Source organism: Acanthopagrus latus, chromosome 21 (assembly GCF_904848185.1).
Source record: "Acanthopagrus latus isolate v.2019 chromosome 21, fAcaLat1.1, whole genome shotgun sequence".
NCBI classification, from domain to species: domain Eukaryota; kingdom Metazoa; phylum Chordata; class Actinopteri; order Spariformes; family Sparidae; genus Acanthopagrus; species Acanthopagrus latus.
In genome coordinates, this window is record NC_051059.1 from 834,864 (window position 1) to 850,698 (window position 15,835).

A 15,835-nucleotide genomic window follows, 5' to 3' on the forward strand; every position below is an offset into this window, starting at 1 on the left:
ACAGATGTTCCTTGTCGAGAGTATTTGTGGAATTTCTTGCCTTCTTAATGTGTTTGAGACCATCAGTTGTCGTTTCTCTTTACTTAGTTGAGTGGTTCTTGCCATAATATGGATTAGAATAGCAGTCAAATATGGCTGTTCTCTGTATAGAACTGTGTACCAACACTACCTCTGCACAACACTGATGGTCTCAAACACATTAAGAAGGCAAGAAATAACACAAATTAACTCTTGGCAAGACACACCTGTTAATTAAAAACCATTCCAGGTGACTACTAAAATATAAAACATTCTGGTTTCTTTAACACTTTTTTGTTTACTACATAATTCTATAAGTGTTCCTTCATAGTTTTGATGTCTTCAATATTAATCTACAATGTAGAAAATAATGAAAATGAAGAAAAACCATTGAATGAGAAGGTGTGTCCAAACTTTTGACTGGTACTGCATATGTGAAATAAGTCAATATGATTTGCTTGTATCATTTGTTTTCACAAAATATTCCAATTATTTTACATGTCATAATTACATGTAGTGATGTCATACAGCCAGCTTCGTGTGCCTGGTTTTGCTGAATGGCCTTTGTGTGAAGCCATTTAGGGCAAAGAAACCTTTAAGACCTGGCAATTTTTTGTCCATTGTAGTTAACATGACACTGGGGCCTTTATTTAAAAAAAAAAAACATGCATGCAGTTTATTTGAGTCCTGTTGTCCTGTGTAAAGCACATCCTGGGCTTTCTAGTGATGTAACACACAAGGGGCGTGGTCAACAGAGGTCATCTTCTGTCTTTTCACAATGGTGGGAATTGCAACAACATATTTTATGGCAGTGAGGGAGTTAAGTGATCAAATGTATAAAGAAATATTGTTTCTGTTTATCCTGAGGATGTTGCTCTTTATTTATTAGGGTCTTAACTATATTATATGATGATAGAAGCTTAGAAGTGCAAGTTAATGTTAAGCCTTTCAAAATACACATTTTAACATATGTCCTTTGTGGGGGACAGTGGGGCTTGCTTCTTCTCATTTCCAACCATTTTCCATGCTTCAGGAAACAGAGGCAGGAAAGATTTTGTTTAAGACTATTAAGGGAAAGTAAGATGTTGAGCTGTCAGGAGATGAGGAGGAAGAGAGCAAGGCAGTAGAGCAGGTTTTAAAATGTGTTTTTTGTTTCCAATATTCATCAAATAAGAATGAATTAAAAGAAAAATGCATTATTTTGTCATTACCAAATCATGCCTTGTAATGTACTTTTTTGGAAGAGAATGACCCTGATGTCCACTACAAGGGACAGGCGATAAACAATAAATCAATAACATGTTTACAATCATCTTGGTGAAATGTTTATTACATCCCATTTTATTAGATTATGTACCAAAAACAAGTTTTTCTTCCTGGTCTCAGGAGGATATGCTGACCTAGCATGTCACATGTTTGATTGTTTATTGCCAAGTGTGCCCCAATCATGGGTGAGGCTAGCCCATTTTTAGGGGTGCTCCAGCACCCCTAAAAAAGGGCTCAGCATCCCTAAAACTTGGAGTAAGAAATTATGTTATTCTAAAATTTGTGTTCGTCTTTGACAAGGTTAAATTGTGTCCAAAGCATACTCCATAGTTGGTGGTTTAAAATGTATATGTGAAGGACGAAACTGAAAACACCCCGCTTAGCAAATGGTATCATCCTTTTCTCACGCGCTACTTCTCCTCTGTACCTGCACTGCGCCGCAGCCCGACCGTCATCCAGCGCGACAACATGATTATTGTAGGTTCAATATCGCGGGCAAATGGCGAATTTAAGTTGCACACAGTGAAAGCACTACACCCTAAGTTATCTTGAAATCGATTAGTATCATCATTACTCGCTTAATCACTGGAGAAAGAAGTCATTAAATTACTTTGCATAAGTATATTAATATAAAAATAATTGCAATATCTTCCATGTCATGTAACCCAGTGACTCCAAACCAGCAGCAGATTGTAGCAAACCTGACGAATGAGACACAGCTCTCTCTATTGTACTTTAGTGCTTCCTCTATTTTATATGAATATTAATATGCAGAAATTATGATAAGAAAATAATGGTAAAAAAGTTCTTTAATGCTCAAGAGGTTAGACATATTTTTAAGCAGCAATGTCAACTTCTACACTATTTTGTCTCATGTCTTGAAAATGATTGAAAATGATTTTTTTCCTTAAAAATCTCACCAGTAGTCACCATTTAAAGGGTTATTTTTCAAAATGTTCAACCCAGACCCCGCTAGTGTTGCTAGGTTAGCAACTCAGAGAACCACTGCTACAAAACAATCTTTCTCAAAAATGTTTTCATTCTGTTTTGCCCTTTGCCAATCATACCTATGGAAGAGTGTTAAGCTAAAGTAAAAAAAGAAAAAAAAAAAAGGGTTTTGAAGTTAGCTGAACCAATGTTAAAATGATAGTTATTTTTCAATAGACATATTTTTTGTTTTTGTGAGAAAAAAGGGTGGATGGTGGCAGTTGGACTCATTGGGTGCTCAGCACCCCTAAAGCTGTGACCCTAGAATCGCCCGTGGGCCCAGTGGTCCTAGTGAAGGCCCAGGGTCCAGGGCCACGGTTCGCCACTGGTTTAATCCATTAGACAGTGAGCTTCACAGTCCATTTTAAAGGTGAATATTTGTTAATGAGTGGGTAGCCTGCTCAGTTGATACCAGAGTAGCACAGTGAATAGTTGGAGTACCTCTATTAAATACACCGTCCTGTGAGGCTAACACTGTCATTATCTACAATTCTCATTTACAGCATTAACATAGTTCTTGTGTTAAGTTCAGTCAGTGTATAAAGAGTGTGTCCAGTCCCGTTTTTCTATAGCCAGGCCACATAGATAAAAATGGAAAGATCTTATTTTGCAAAAATGAACTCCTCATGTTGTGTAATTAAGAGAGTCTTAGGGAGAAGTCTTAACTCCCAACCAAACTAACTAACTACACAGATTTGAATTTGAGAGGATTAGGACTAGTCAAGTGGCTGCAGAGCTGAATTCAGGTTGTCTGTAAACACAGTTCATTTGCGGATGACTGTATTGTCTTTATATTTATGTTTTCAGCATACCTTTTTCGGACTCTTTCTCACCAGTGGTTGTGCACACAAGTGACAGTCATCATGCATACTTTTTGCATGCTGGAGAAGCAATCACTTCACAAGAATTCATGACTCATTCTGAGCATAAAGCCACTGGTTGTTTGCGTTTAAATAAGTTTCGACTGTTGATGCTAATAAACGGCAAAGGGTTCTTATTTGTAAATGAACATTTCTATGTCTAAGATATTTTTCAGCACAGTTTTAACAAATTATATTTGTAAAGAGAGTGAAGAGTGATGCTGACAAAATCAGCCACTTTAAAATGTGGTGGGGACATGTCCAGCATCCCCAGTGTAAACAACACCTATGATAGTATGCTGGCATTAAGAATGAGTGGACTGATGAGAGGATGGCTGTGAACCAACAGACTTGAGTTAATTATGGTGGTAAAACCTAAAACTCAATCTACAGTAATGTTTCATTTCATATACTCATTATGACTGTGAGAGCAGACAGGTTTGTGCTCACCAGGCAGCAGAGTGTTTGGGTTGAAGCAAGGGATGATCTTGTTCTTCCCCTGATGGAAATATAGCAGCACAACAATAATTATTATTGTCATTTTTTTCATTTTCCTCTTATGTTTTTTTTTTCAATCTTGCTCTCACCTTGTACTGCAGGTCCAGCAGAACTTCTGTGATGGCCTTTAGACCCAGATGCTCCTTCCCAATCTGATGAACACACAACACATTGCAGGTTTCAGTGGGAGGTCAGTTGGTGGCTGAAGGACTTATCAATGTGTCTTCTACAGGCAATCAGTGCTTATCTTAAAGACGTCAACAGTAATCTAAGTTTATACTCGGCATATCCTCACAGGAAGCCCAAACCAAAGGAGCCGTCAGAAACAGAATGTGTGAGGACGACTGTTAAAACTGTTGCCAAAGCAGGTTGGGCCATCCGGGATGAAACCAAAAGGTTGGTGTGACTCAGGTCAGAAGTTATTCTCAGAGGTTTGATTGGTTCATTAAACTGGAGTTACCCTTGCCACAACCTTAAGGATGTTTCCCAGTAGGGACAAATTCAGTTAGAAAGTCATTTCATAGGACTAGAGCGTCATACTATTACTGTACACAGGAAGGTTCATCTAATCTGGAATGAACTTGTTCACTCATTTAGAAAAACAGCACTCACAGTCCCAGGAAGGAACAACACTTTCAGACATCTGGGCAAAAGGAGAAGTCAATATTTTAAAAAATGAAGTCCATGGAGTAGAAATAAGCAGGTAGAGCAGTCACCCAACAATCAGATGGTCAGTGGTTTGATTCCTAGCCCCTGTAGTCTGCATGTTGAAGCATCCTCAGGCAAGAAACAGAGCCCAAAAGTGCTCCCAGTGGCTCTTCCATTGGTGCATGTGTGTAAAGGAATGGTTATCGCTCCTGGCACCTTGCATGGTAGCCTGTGTCACCGGCGGATGGATGGGTATGTGAATGGGTGAATGCTGACATGTTTTGTAAGGTGCTTTGAGTGGTCACTAAGACTAGAAAGCACTTTTTTTTAAGTAGAGACCATTTACAATATGAGCAGTTCTGCCCCAAAATATTATACTCATTTGCAGCTCATTAGTTACACCTAGCTGAAACTAATGCAGTGTAATACAACAGCCCAACAATAAAACCGCCGTCATGAAGACTCAAATGTTCAGTTTTTGTTTAAATACATTCAGCTGTCAATTTAACTTTATTTTTATTTTGGAGTTTCCGCTGTTATTGGATTATATTTTGTTATACTGTGTTTGGATCAGTGGTGGAAAGAGTACTGAAAATATCTACTCAAGTAAAAGTATAGTTCTATCACTGAAGTACTACTCAATTACAAGTAAAACAACAGGTATTAAATATTATCAATATTCTTCTAAACCATACTCAGAGTATTAGTTACTTTTTAACCACTGATGTTTAATGCCTGATCAGTACCAGGCATCAACTCAAATGAGTTTGTGTCATATCAAAATCTTCCATCTCAATTTCTCCCAGCTCCTGCACTGTTCTGCTCAGTGGTCTGCTCACCTCTCCAAACCTGGGCCTGCTGCGAAGAGTTTGTTTCTTTGTTTCTTTGCCTTTGTCCGTATCAGCCTGTGTCTGTGTTTTCATTGGCTCATTTGTGATCAGATAGCCCTTTTGTAGCAGCAAAAAATGATATCATATAAGCTATTATAATGAGTCAAAGTGGGGATTTGGTCTTCCCCCTTTGAATATAGAATCTAATCCAAATTCTCTCCATACTGAAACAGTGTATGTCTTCAGTCTTTTTTACCTGACAAACATAAACATATGTGCTGGGACACACTGTTGAGCCTTCTCAGTGTCAAGGGCTCAAATTCAACCAAACACTGGTTACTGTAGATTTAAACCTTACTCTAGGCTTGCTGTGGTGGTCGATTACATTGGTGTTACACTGTGGTCGGGTTTATACCAATTACATTACTTGGCCACTGCCTCCAGACCAGGATTTCAAGACAGCTCTGATATATTGAATCAGAGATGATGTCACCGATCAGATGACTCTGCAGAGTTAAACATCATTTAACATGGCTTCAGGGCTTCAATAAGAATGCTCATAAAACTGTACCTTAGTACATACTTTGACTGTGTATTGACAACTTATACCTGTTATAATGTTGACAGGACAGTAGAAACAGTGTAGATGTTAAATGTTAAATGTCGGACTAATGGGAGGGGGGATGGGATTATTATATTTCATATCTTGTTTATGTAATCTATGTATCTCTTGTCTGACTATTTCCAAGAATACAAAAACAAGTTTAATCAAAAACCAATAAAACTAATCATCTTTGTCCTGAAAAGAGTTCAATGATATATTTGGTCAAATGTATGTGTTAAACTAATTTCGATCTCTGTTCAGTCGTTACATTTTGAGGGTCTGGCCACTATGGCAGCCTTCGTGTTCTTGATGTGGATATTTACCTGCACAAATAGAGCGATGACGAGGACTCCATTCTTCTTCCCAAGAGCATCTTCCAAAGTGTTAAACAGAGTGCTGTTCCAGTGAATCAGATGGAGCTACAGGCAAACAGATGGACAGATAGACAGAAAACAGAACACAACTTGTATTTGAAGGGCCATCGTTATGAACAGGTGTAAGGAACAGTTGTTATAAGAGAGTAAGAAACCATCAGCTGGGGGTGACTGAGGGCACTCAGTTAATGTGAAGAGGGAGAAATAAATATCTGACCAGGCCATAGATCTTATAAGACTGAAAGATGCCATGGTACGTATTTTACTGTGTAGAAACAATGATTTCATTAAAACATAAAACCCTCAGCGATCTCTTAACTGGCAGCTTTGATATCATTACGCCTGGATGAGACTACCCACTGAGAAGTGTCACTGAGAAGAGAGGATCCTAATTGATCATAAATGCTAAATATGCTAATTGAAATACTGTTGAGATATTTAACCATGACTTATAAATCATTCATTTTTAAATAGATAAGGCTGAAAATATTTTGGTTTTGGTCAACAAATTACAAAGAAGACTAAAACCAACAGTGATTTTGTCTGTCATGAGGTACCTCCCCTGCGTGCCTGTGGCAACTCCAAAATGTCTTTGGACTGAGGATATAATTTTATTTTTTTTAAGAGGTTTACTAATATATACTTTCATTTTCTTTTTAAAGACTAAATCTTTTTTTTTTTAAAGTTCAGGGTAAAGGTTAGGATATTGTTAACAGAGTTGCTAATATTAGCAAACAGTAGATACTATAAACCTACTGTCTTTCCACACTAGTAACAACACCCCTAAATTTACTGAACTGAGCACAGTAATGCTTTAGAGCTGAGAGATCTGTCCTTTTCTCTGTGAAAGGATGATTGTGCTATTTTTTCTTTCAAGAGATATGTAGGGCTCTATGTTACACCTGGCACAAAGTGCTGCACGTGTGCTGCACACGCAAGTGTTGACACTGGTTTCTGACTGATGCTTTTGTTATTTTCATGCCCATCGCCCACAATGGACAAACTGCAAATGTACAACTCCTATAGAAAAGAATTCAGCCCCTAGGGTGTTTCCCCTTTTATTGCGTTTATAAATAGAGTTGCGGTCATTCGAATTACAAAAAAACCCCTTTGATATTTTATCTTATTTATCTGTATATATCCTTTATTTAAATCTCTAGGGGATCATTGAGGGCAAGCCCTCATTTTCACTGAAGTCGAGAGCACAGAGAAACAAAGAGACAAACAACAACAAAACAAACATTGTTGAAAACAGTTACCTTCAAAAGCAGAGTAGCTAGAAATCATATTTTTAAATTGCTCCATGGAAACAACTGTGTTGAGTTTGCATGTCTGTTGTAAAGTAGTCCAGGATGATGCAGCAGAGTAAATGAGAGCCTAACCCAAAATTCAGTGTTAATCTGGGGAACGTTGAGCATTAATCAATCATTTGAACGTGTTGAAAAGTTACTATGATACCAATTTAATAAAGTGCTGATGTATGATGGCGTGTTGCCTTTCAACACTTTAGAGATGAGAGTGAGCTAGTGCATGTCTCCTCTAGTGGATAAAGGTGCCCATCCAACCTTTTCATATAAAATGCAATGATGGGTGGAGTAGCTGTCACCAGTAATGAGTGCAGAGTCCAGTGGTTTTAGAGTGGGGACAGAGGCATGACTATAGAGGACACCACCATCTAAAACTGATTTTTTTAAAAAAGACTGCTTAGATGAGCTGTCTCCGGCAGAGCAAAGGGAAATGGGTTTTGTTTGGGTGTAGGTATCCTAATTTTTGTTTTATTTTACCTCTCAGTGTATCAATGTGAAATTTAAATTCGTCCAGATGATGATCAGCCAGATGCCTCGAATAATTGTACATACTGTAATATCTGTCTTGCTGCACTATTTAAACTGAACACACTTTGTGCTTTACTGCTTTTTTTGAAACTTAATTTCATTGTCTCTGTACTTGTTTTTATCTAATTTTATCTAGATATGTGTACTCTGTAACTCTGTCAATATTGTGTCCTGATAGCATGGTGATGTGTAAACCATTACTGTTTCTGGGCTGTCTTCCTCGAAGGTGTCGGTGTATAGCACGGACGTGCACAGGTATCGGCTATTTTTGCTCGTGCAACAGCTGAGCTGCCCCTCTGGAGAGAGTACCTTTTTACTATCTTTATTTATTTATTTATTTATTTGGCCGTCGTCGTGATGTGATATAGTATTTCCAGTGTTGGGGAGTCGTGAACTACATGTAGGCAGGTTAAACTATACTAGCTTAAATACACTTTGCAGTTGTTTCAAAACTGACGGGACAACAGGCCCCTTTTTTATTTCCTTATTTAGACTTTCATTGTTTTCATTTGTTATTTATTAACAAATGTTATCTTATTCTTTAGATATTTTATATTACTTATGTATGAACTGCGAGGAAATAAACTGCACTCATTGCAATGAACTGGCAATTTCTTTTGTTATAATTTTATGGTTATGTTCATTGTCAATTTGTCAGTAGTTTGAACATTTTTTTCTAAGTGGCTTTAGTTAACCAAACTAGATTCATCCCTGGAGTAGCTTTGCTGTAGTTTACCTTCTTCCAGTAATAAAGTAATGGTAGTTTGGAAAGCTATACTTTCAAAGGAGCTTCACCAACAGTTTTTTTACTTCATGCATTATATTTTGCTTAAAGTCAATATGCTATGTGATACTAAACATATACTTTATATGTATATTTATAGACTCAATAATGTTAGTTTTGTGTGACGGTTGAAGAAGAAAGAGAAAGACCTCAAGAAGGCGGCTAAAAGAAATGTATCATTTCAGAGCTGGTGCCTTTTTTTCCAGGTTAGAGCAATGGCCCCTCCAAATGTCTGTGCATGTCCCTGGTGTATAGTTTGATGATGAAAGAATTCTGCGGAGGCGAGGCTGAGTGGAATCATAGAGCAATCTTTATTGAAACAGATCTCAAGCCTGAATCCAAACCAGGGCGGCTGCTCCCTGGTTGTACTCAAATCCTGGCAAAGTTCTGAACAATGCTTTGCCCTCTGCTCGACCAGAAATCCTCTCAAACCTTCAATCTTAGGAAATCTTCGAGTGACCACCCCACTTTCTCTATTCGTGCAAGCCTTTCAAAGTAAGTTCTAATTGGTCACTTTGATAAACTTAAGGTCCATCTATCCAATGGGTGAAAAAGGAGTTGACCTATCTCCCTGCTCATCTCCCATAACCATAAATCACTCAATTTGTTGCTGTCACTCCTTAGGTCTTGTATACAAAAATGATCCTTCGATCCTTTTTTGGAAATGTACACATTTAGACATCTCCCACCATCTGACAGGAGGGTCAAACTCCATTTTACTCCTCTATAGTTACCTTGTCTTCTTCTAACCTTTAACACATAAACAGCAGAATACTGACTTCGGGGACCCCTGGAGCTGTGAGCCCCACACTGTCTACATTCCTTAACACACACAAGGAAAAGGAACAGGTTAAATTTAAACTGAGTTAAACCATAAATCAGAATGTGTTGTTACCCACATACCTCACCATCATTTGTGAAGTTTCTTGCTCTTGAAAATACCATGTCTTATCTGCGTTCAGGACTAATCATCAGCTGTCCTTTCATACATAAACTTCTGTGCTAAGTCTGTTTCAGAGACAAAAACTGTTAAAGAGCTCCCCAACCAGAAACCGTGGTTCAACAGCAAGGTGAGGACCTTGCTCAGGACACAGGATTCTGCAGATCTAAAAGCAAGCATGGCGAAGCCTGAGGAGAGGCATCAGTGAGGCACATACAGGAGCACTTTAACAGCAACAACTCTGGCAGCATGTGGCAGGGCAAGACTACCAACTCCACAGACCACACACTGCCAGACTCCCTCAGCCACTTCTTTTCTCGCTTTGACCGCCTGATTGATGCTGACACACATCTGGCTCTACCAGGGAAGTACAATGCCATTCAGCTGGACCAACATCAGGTCAGATCCATCCTGCATAGAGTCAACACAAAAGCAGCTAGTCCAGATGGAGTCAACAGCAGGATTCTCAAGGCCTGCGCAGACCAGCTAGCAGAGGTATTCACCACCATCTTCAACCATTCGTTACTACAATCTGCAGTCCCAACCTGCCTGAAGTCAGCCACCATCATTCCAGTGCCACAAAAAGGTACAGCGAACAGCCTTAGTGACTATCGCCCAGTTGCTCTACCCCCATAATCACCAAATGTTTTGAGAGACTCATCCTCTCAAACATTAAATCGGCCTCCTCTGCTGACCAGGACCAATACCAGTTTGCCAATCGAGCAAACAGGTCAACAGAGTATGCTGTCAACACAACACTCCACACAGCCCTGCTGCACAGAAGTTCTGGTGAGATGGTCAAATGGTGGTTTGTCAAGAATTAGTTACAAAACATGACCCACAAAATTTATTTTCAAAATCAAAATATGCTTTGTCAATGATTGAGGTGTGTGTAGATTTCAATTTTGGAGATAGTAAGAGAGCTTTTTCTTCCTGCTTGCAATCTTCATGCTCAGCAAGGTTAATTGCCTGCCACTTCAAGCTCCATACCAACTACATGACATTTCATGACAGGAAAATGGTATTAATCTTCTCTTTGAACTAATTTTGAATAAAATATTCTACATGTTTATGATTCTTTTCTCAGGCCATCAGTGTAACGTTTACAAAAGGTTCCCTAGACACACACTTATACAAACACATTGATTTCAGCCTATGAAATTTTCAGCTGTCACCTTCAGATGTCAGAAGTGTTTCTTGTTGGAAAGGTTTTGTGTTCAAGGTATCCACAAACTACAATGAAGGACACGTGTCAGTGCCAGAAGTTTTAAACTTGTGACCACTGTGTTTCTTTAGTCTTTTAGAGGCTGTTAGTCCCATCTGAAAGTGCACTATGCTCCATGGCCATGTCCTTATTTCTGTGTGTGTGTGTGTGTGTGTGTGTGTGTGTGTGTGTGTGTGTGTGTGTGTGTGTGTGTGTGAGAGAGAGAGAGAGAGAGAGAGAGAGAGTGCACTACCTCCATAGGGAAAGCCTTGAAGTTCACAGTGTGCTCAGATCCCCTCTGGTTTTCTTTGCCCCAATGGAATCTAACTTCATGAAGCTCATACTCATGATCACTAGGCAAAGGACCTCCAGTAACCACTGGCAGCAGCACAGGAAACCAGGGCAACGTGGGCAAGTGCAGACAGGACGTATAAGACACATCAAAGCCGTCCCAGTTAAAGTGAAAGTGAGAAAAAGGGGGTCATCAACAGTGGCCTAGATTTATTTGCACTGTTAGTCACGACTAAACAACAGTAGCTGACAACACAAGGCCAAATGTGCATTCTGCTTTGTCATCACTTCTTAAATTGATAAGTGGTGGTCTTGACATGTTTTCATGCTTTCTGGGACTCACCTGACTTGGATTTGAGAATGATGCGAACAGTGTGTCCATCGTTAATGACCTCACAGTCTCGACACACCACATAGTTTGGTGATAAGCCGACATCCAGGAGGGACGGGTCATACTGGGCCTCTCTGGAGTTTAAGTTAATGGGAGACTGGTACTCGCCATTGGCTGCTGGGAAATGGAGCCCCCATTCTACACCTGAGTGACAGCAAATACAAAACACACGTTACATTTACCATACATGATTATGTTATCACTGAGCAGCTCTACAATGCACACGGTAAACCTAGGCTGTTGCCTTAACGTTAGCATAAATAATTCATACTCTTAACCAGTATTATTTAGCACTACCTTACAGTAACACTGAGCCAAAACATAAACAAAGAGACAGTTCACATGAATATTTGCAAGATATTATATAGAAATGTTCGGAGTTCCTCCCTTTAATAAGCTGCTGGTAACACATCAGAGCAATTGGCCCATTTTTACCTGTCACATTAGGAAAAGCACTGGGGTTACTAATAACATTATCAATGTAGATGTTGATTGCAATGTTTTCTGTTCATGTCCCACTGAGCCATAAAAGAGTGCCAGTCACCCAGGATGAACAAGCAGCTAAATGGAATGCATCATACTTCTGATTATTACCTTTGATTATCCTACTGTGACATGTTAAAATGCGTTGTGTGGAAAAAGGCCAAAAACATCAACAAGTTGTAGTCTGTTGTTATTTTTTTGTTATATTTGCTAAAATTATGATCATCATGATCTGACAGTAGAATAAAATACAGGCTAACTGTGTAAAAATCCACTGTCTGTGGGTCCACCCAGTGGCCCTAATTTGATTTTCAAGAATCCACCGCTCCAGAATCAACACAACCAATCCAAGCAAAGGGGGTGTCGGGGAAGTGTCAGTCATACTCATGCATACGCTGCTGGCAGCCCCCCTCGCAGGTAAGGCTGCAGCGCAGTAGAGAGGAAGAAGGAAGAACTTGGGAGATGTACTCATTCAAATCTTATGGCTAAGTCCACTTTTTTCTCACAACAGGCTGCAGCTTTTAGGTGCCCTATAAGCCATACAAGCAGTGAGGAGGGAAGTTTTCATATCATTTACCTGAAAGCCAATACCATACTATGCATGTAGTCCAAAAATGGACTACCCTCATTAAAATGAATGGGAAGACCTGTATTTTCACAGAAACCAGCCTATGCCTGTTGCCTCTGCGGCCCAACCCTCCTTGACCCTAATCAATCAAGCTTCAGGACCACTCAATCCACTGTGACGGCCCTCCAGACAGCGACTGAGACAGACAGACAGACTCCCTCTGTCTGTCAGCCTTGTTCTCGCCTGGTCTGTTCCTCTGTGCTCCTCCCCCTCATTACCTCACCTGGCTTCCTCCCTCCTCTCTCTCCTCACCTGTTCCTCGTCTTGTAATCAGTGTCTGTGTATTTAGTCTCCGTGTTCCCTTCACTCCCTGTCTGGTCATTGTTTTCCGTTTGGTATGTTTTGGTTTTGAGTTTTCCATGTTTGAGTTGAACTTTGATTTTTGATTTGTACTTTGTCTCGCTATTTTCTTTTGTTGTTACTTTGTCTTGCTGCTTTCTTTGCTACTTTGTTTTGGGGTTTTTTGGACCCCCTTGGTTTCACACACTGTGATTGTTGCATTCAGCTTCGTGTAATAAAGCTCACCTTTTGTTTCCCTTATCTTACCTCCTGCGTAACTGCGTTTGGGTCCACCTTCCCCTTCCATAGTCTTCCCTTTAAAGCCCCAACCTGACAGACTCCGCTCTAACCTGGTTCACATTATACCAAAAAAATTGTACCTTTCAGGTCATATGGAATGGCTCCTTGTCCAAACCCTGCTTTCTGGAAACTGATGTCCCTCAAGGCTCAGTATTATGACCTCTTATGTTTTCACTACACAGTATCAATAGGCTCTGAAATCACATCACATGGATTCTCTTACCACTGTTATGAAAATGACACCCAACTGTTCCTCTCTTTTTTCCCCATCCTCATCCAACACCCACATTGCAAAGCAGATCTCAGAATGTTTGGCAGGCATCTCTGCTTGAACAGCTGCGCATTACCTCAGACTCAACCTTGATAAAAATGAAATCCTCTTCATCACGGGGAAGGACTGCCCTTACATAGACCTGTCAGTCACTGTCGAGGATGTCATAGTATCGCCTTCGTCAACTGCAAGGAACCTGGACGTTATCCTCAACAATGGACTGCTATCGCCCATCCTGAAGTTTTTCCCTCTACAACATCCACAGGATCCAGCCTGTCCGACTAAGTGGGACAGAAAACTTGAAAATGATTTTAGACCCATGTATTCTTGTAAAAGAGACATTGTTATATGTGAATTTTTGACCAAACAATGGGAGGTGGCAACTGTCTTTGGTAAAGAGAGTAGTACTGTTTCTATCAGTTTACTGTCTCTTGCACTGGCACAGAGTGTAGAAACAAAGAATGGAGAAAGTGACATAAAAGGTTCACACTGGTCAAGATTCACTCAAGCTTTTTCCTGACCACAATCACTCTAACAGCACAATGAGAACATTGTAAGACGTGTGGAACTGAGTGTGTTCCTAAGAGGAAGGCACAAAGTGAGTATCATGTTCAGGAAAGCCCAGTACACCCATGTCCCTCCAAGAAAATGAACTTGGCTCCTTGCAGTTTGCCTTTCTACTACAACTGCAGCAGAGACACACTCCACACTGGCTGACTATTCACTTCATGGCAAAAGAGGGCTGAGAGGACAGGTCACATTCTCTCTTTCCTCAGCAACTAAAGCCTTGAGAACAATTTACTGAAGCCAGTCAGCCACAATACACATAGAAGGGCTCTAGAAGCTTCTGTGTGTGCTTTTCAGGTTGTAGAAATGATTTTAGGTTGGCTACATCTGTGATACTACTGACCAGCTAACTATCTGGTTGACTGACTCATTGTAGTCAGTTACTAAATCTGCTTGCCACTATGTTATTGTTGTGACAGAGCTTCATCACAGAAAAGCTTGATATAATACAGTGGTGAAGTAGCTCCACCGCCAGTTTCTCTCATGGGACCCTATTTCTTAACTAAATGTGCATGGTGGATAATGGCAACAGACAATTGATTTTTGATCCTGTTTGAATTGTGCCATGATTAAAAAATATTTTTCTTGTTACTTTATTAGAAAAGAATTGCCGTTCGAGTTAAAAATGAACTACTATCAAACACAATATATGTACACTATGGTTCAAAAGTTTGGGGTCACATGTCCTTATTTTTTAAAGAAAAGTACTGTTTTTAACCCATCACTCCTGTGTTCTAATTGTACCCCTTGTTAGCTAGTTGTGTTAAAAGGCTAATTGATGATTTCAAAACCCTTGTGCAATTATGTTTGCACAGTTGAAAAGTGTTGTGCTGATTAAAGAAGCTATTAAATTGGCCTTCTTTCATGCTAGTTGAGTATCTGGAGCATGAGCATTTGTGGGTTTGTTTATATTCTCTAAATGGCCAAAAAAAGAGAACTTTCTTTTTGAACCTCAACAGTCTATTCTTGTTCTGAGAACCCTCTAGCTACTCATCTGATAAATCTTGCATAGCCTACATTATGAATCATGAAGGGTTAAGTAGCTCCGTGGGACACAGTGCTTTGAGAAGGTAATTCACCCGTGCTAAACTCTTATGTTCTTTTTCTGATGAAATGCAAAAGGTATTTGACTATCCAGTGCAGTTTCAGCCAGTCACTTAAAAGCTTAATGACAGAGTTCACAGTCAGCGGCAGCCAGCCCAATTGACTTTCATATTCTGGTAGCTGAGAGCGGTAGGAATGAGCGTGCGCTCATAGTAATATTTTGTAAGGAGTTATCTGAACATCTTAAAGACAAGCTCATCACCAGAGACCAGCCAGCCTATCTTGAGAAATTGATTTCCCTAGCTATTCATCTAGATAACATTTGAGAAACACTGAAGGGTTATTCTAGCAGCAGAGTAGCTAGCCCCTGCCCTAGCCAACTTTCCTCCTCTTCCCCTGAACAACAGCCACCCCTTTGCCAGAGCACCCCCTGCTGTCAGGAGGAACCCATGCAGCTCGCCTTTCCCAGAGGAACGCCAAAATTGGACTCAAACAAGCTGTGCATCTATTGTGGTCCACCTGGACATTTCCTACCTGCCTGCCCATGAATTCCAAAGCCTGCCGGTGAGCCGGACAACTTCCTCCTCTGGCTCTGACACATCAACCTCCCTGCCTCTCTCCTGTGGTCATGTAACATTCTTATTGATGTTGCCCTAGTCACGCAAGCTTTCATCCTCATTGATCCTCTTCTTCCTAACTCCTAAGACTGATGCCCTTGACGGCAGATTAATCT

General features: G+C 40.0%; 1 protein-coding gene and 1 long non-coding RNA gene across 3 annotated transcripts in view; one reads left to right on the forward strand and one right to left on the reverse strand.

Moving 5' to 3' along the window:
- Positions 1-15,835, reverse strand: part of ca8 (carbonic anhydrase VIII) — a 36,528-nt gene that overhangs the window by 17,824 nt on the left and 2,869 nt on the right. For both annotated transcript variants that reach the window (XM_037084830.1, XM_037084829.1), the window contains exons 2-6: positions 11,483-11,674; positions 11,102-11,226; positions 6,035-6,130; positions 3,719-3,781; positions 3,582-3,630 (exon numbers count right to left, since the gene is read on the reverse strand). In XM_037084830.1, coding sequence (XP_036940725.1) covers positions 3,582-3,630; positions 3,719-3,781; positions 6,035-6,130; positions 11,102-11,226; positions 11,483-11,674 — 525 coding nt within the window. The remainder of the gene's footprint in view (positions 1-3,581; positions 3,631-3,718; positions 3,782-6,034; positions 6,131-11,101; positions 11,227-11,482; positions 11,675-15,835) is intronic.
- LOC119011584 lies at positions 3,694-6,020 on the forward strand. The gene is made up of 3 exons (XR_005072225.1): positions 3,694-3,819; positions 3,927-4,025; positions 5,084-6,020. It is a non-coding gene; the product is annotated as an uncharacterized LOC119011584 (long non-coding RNA).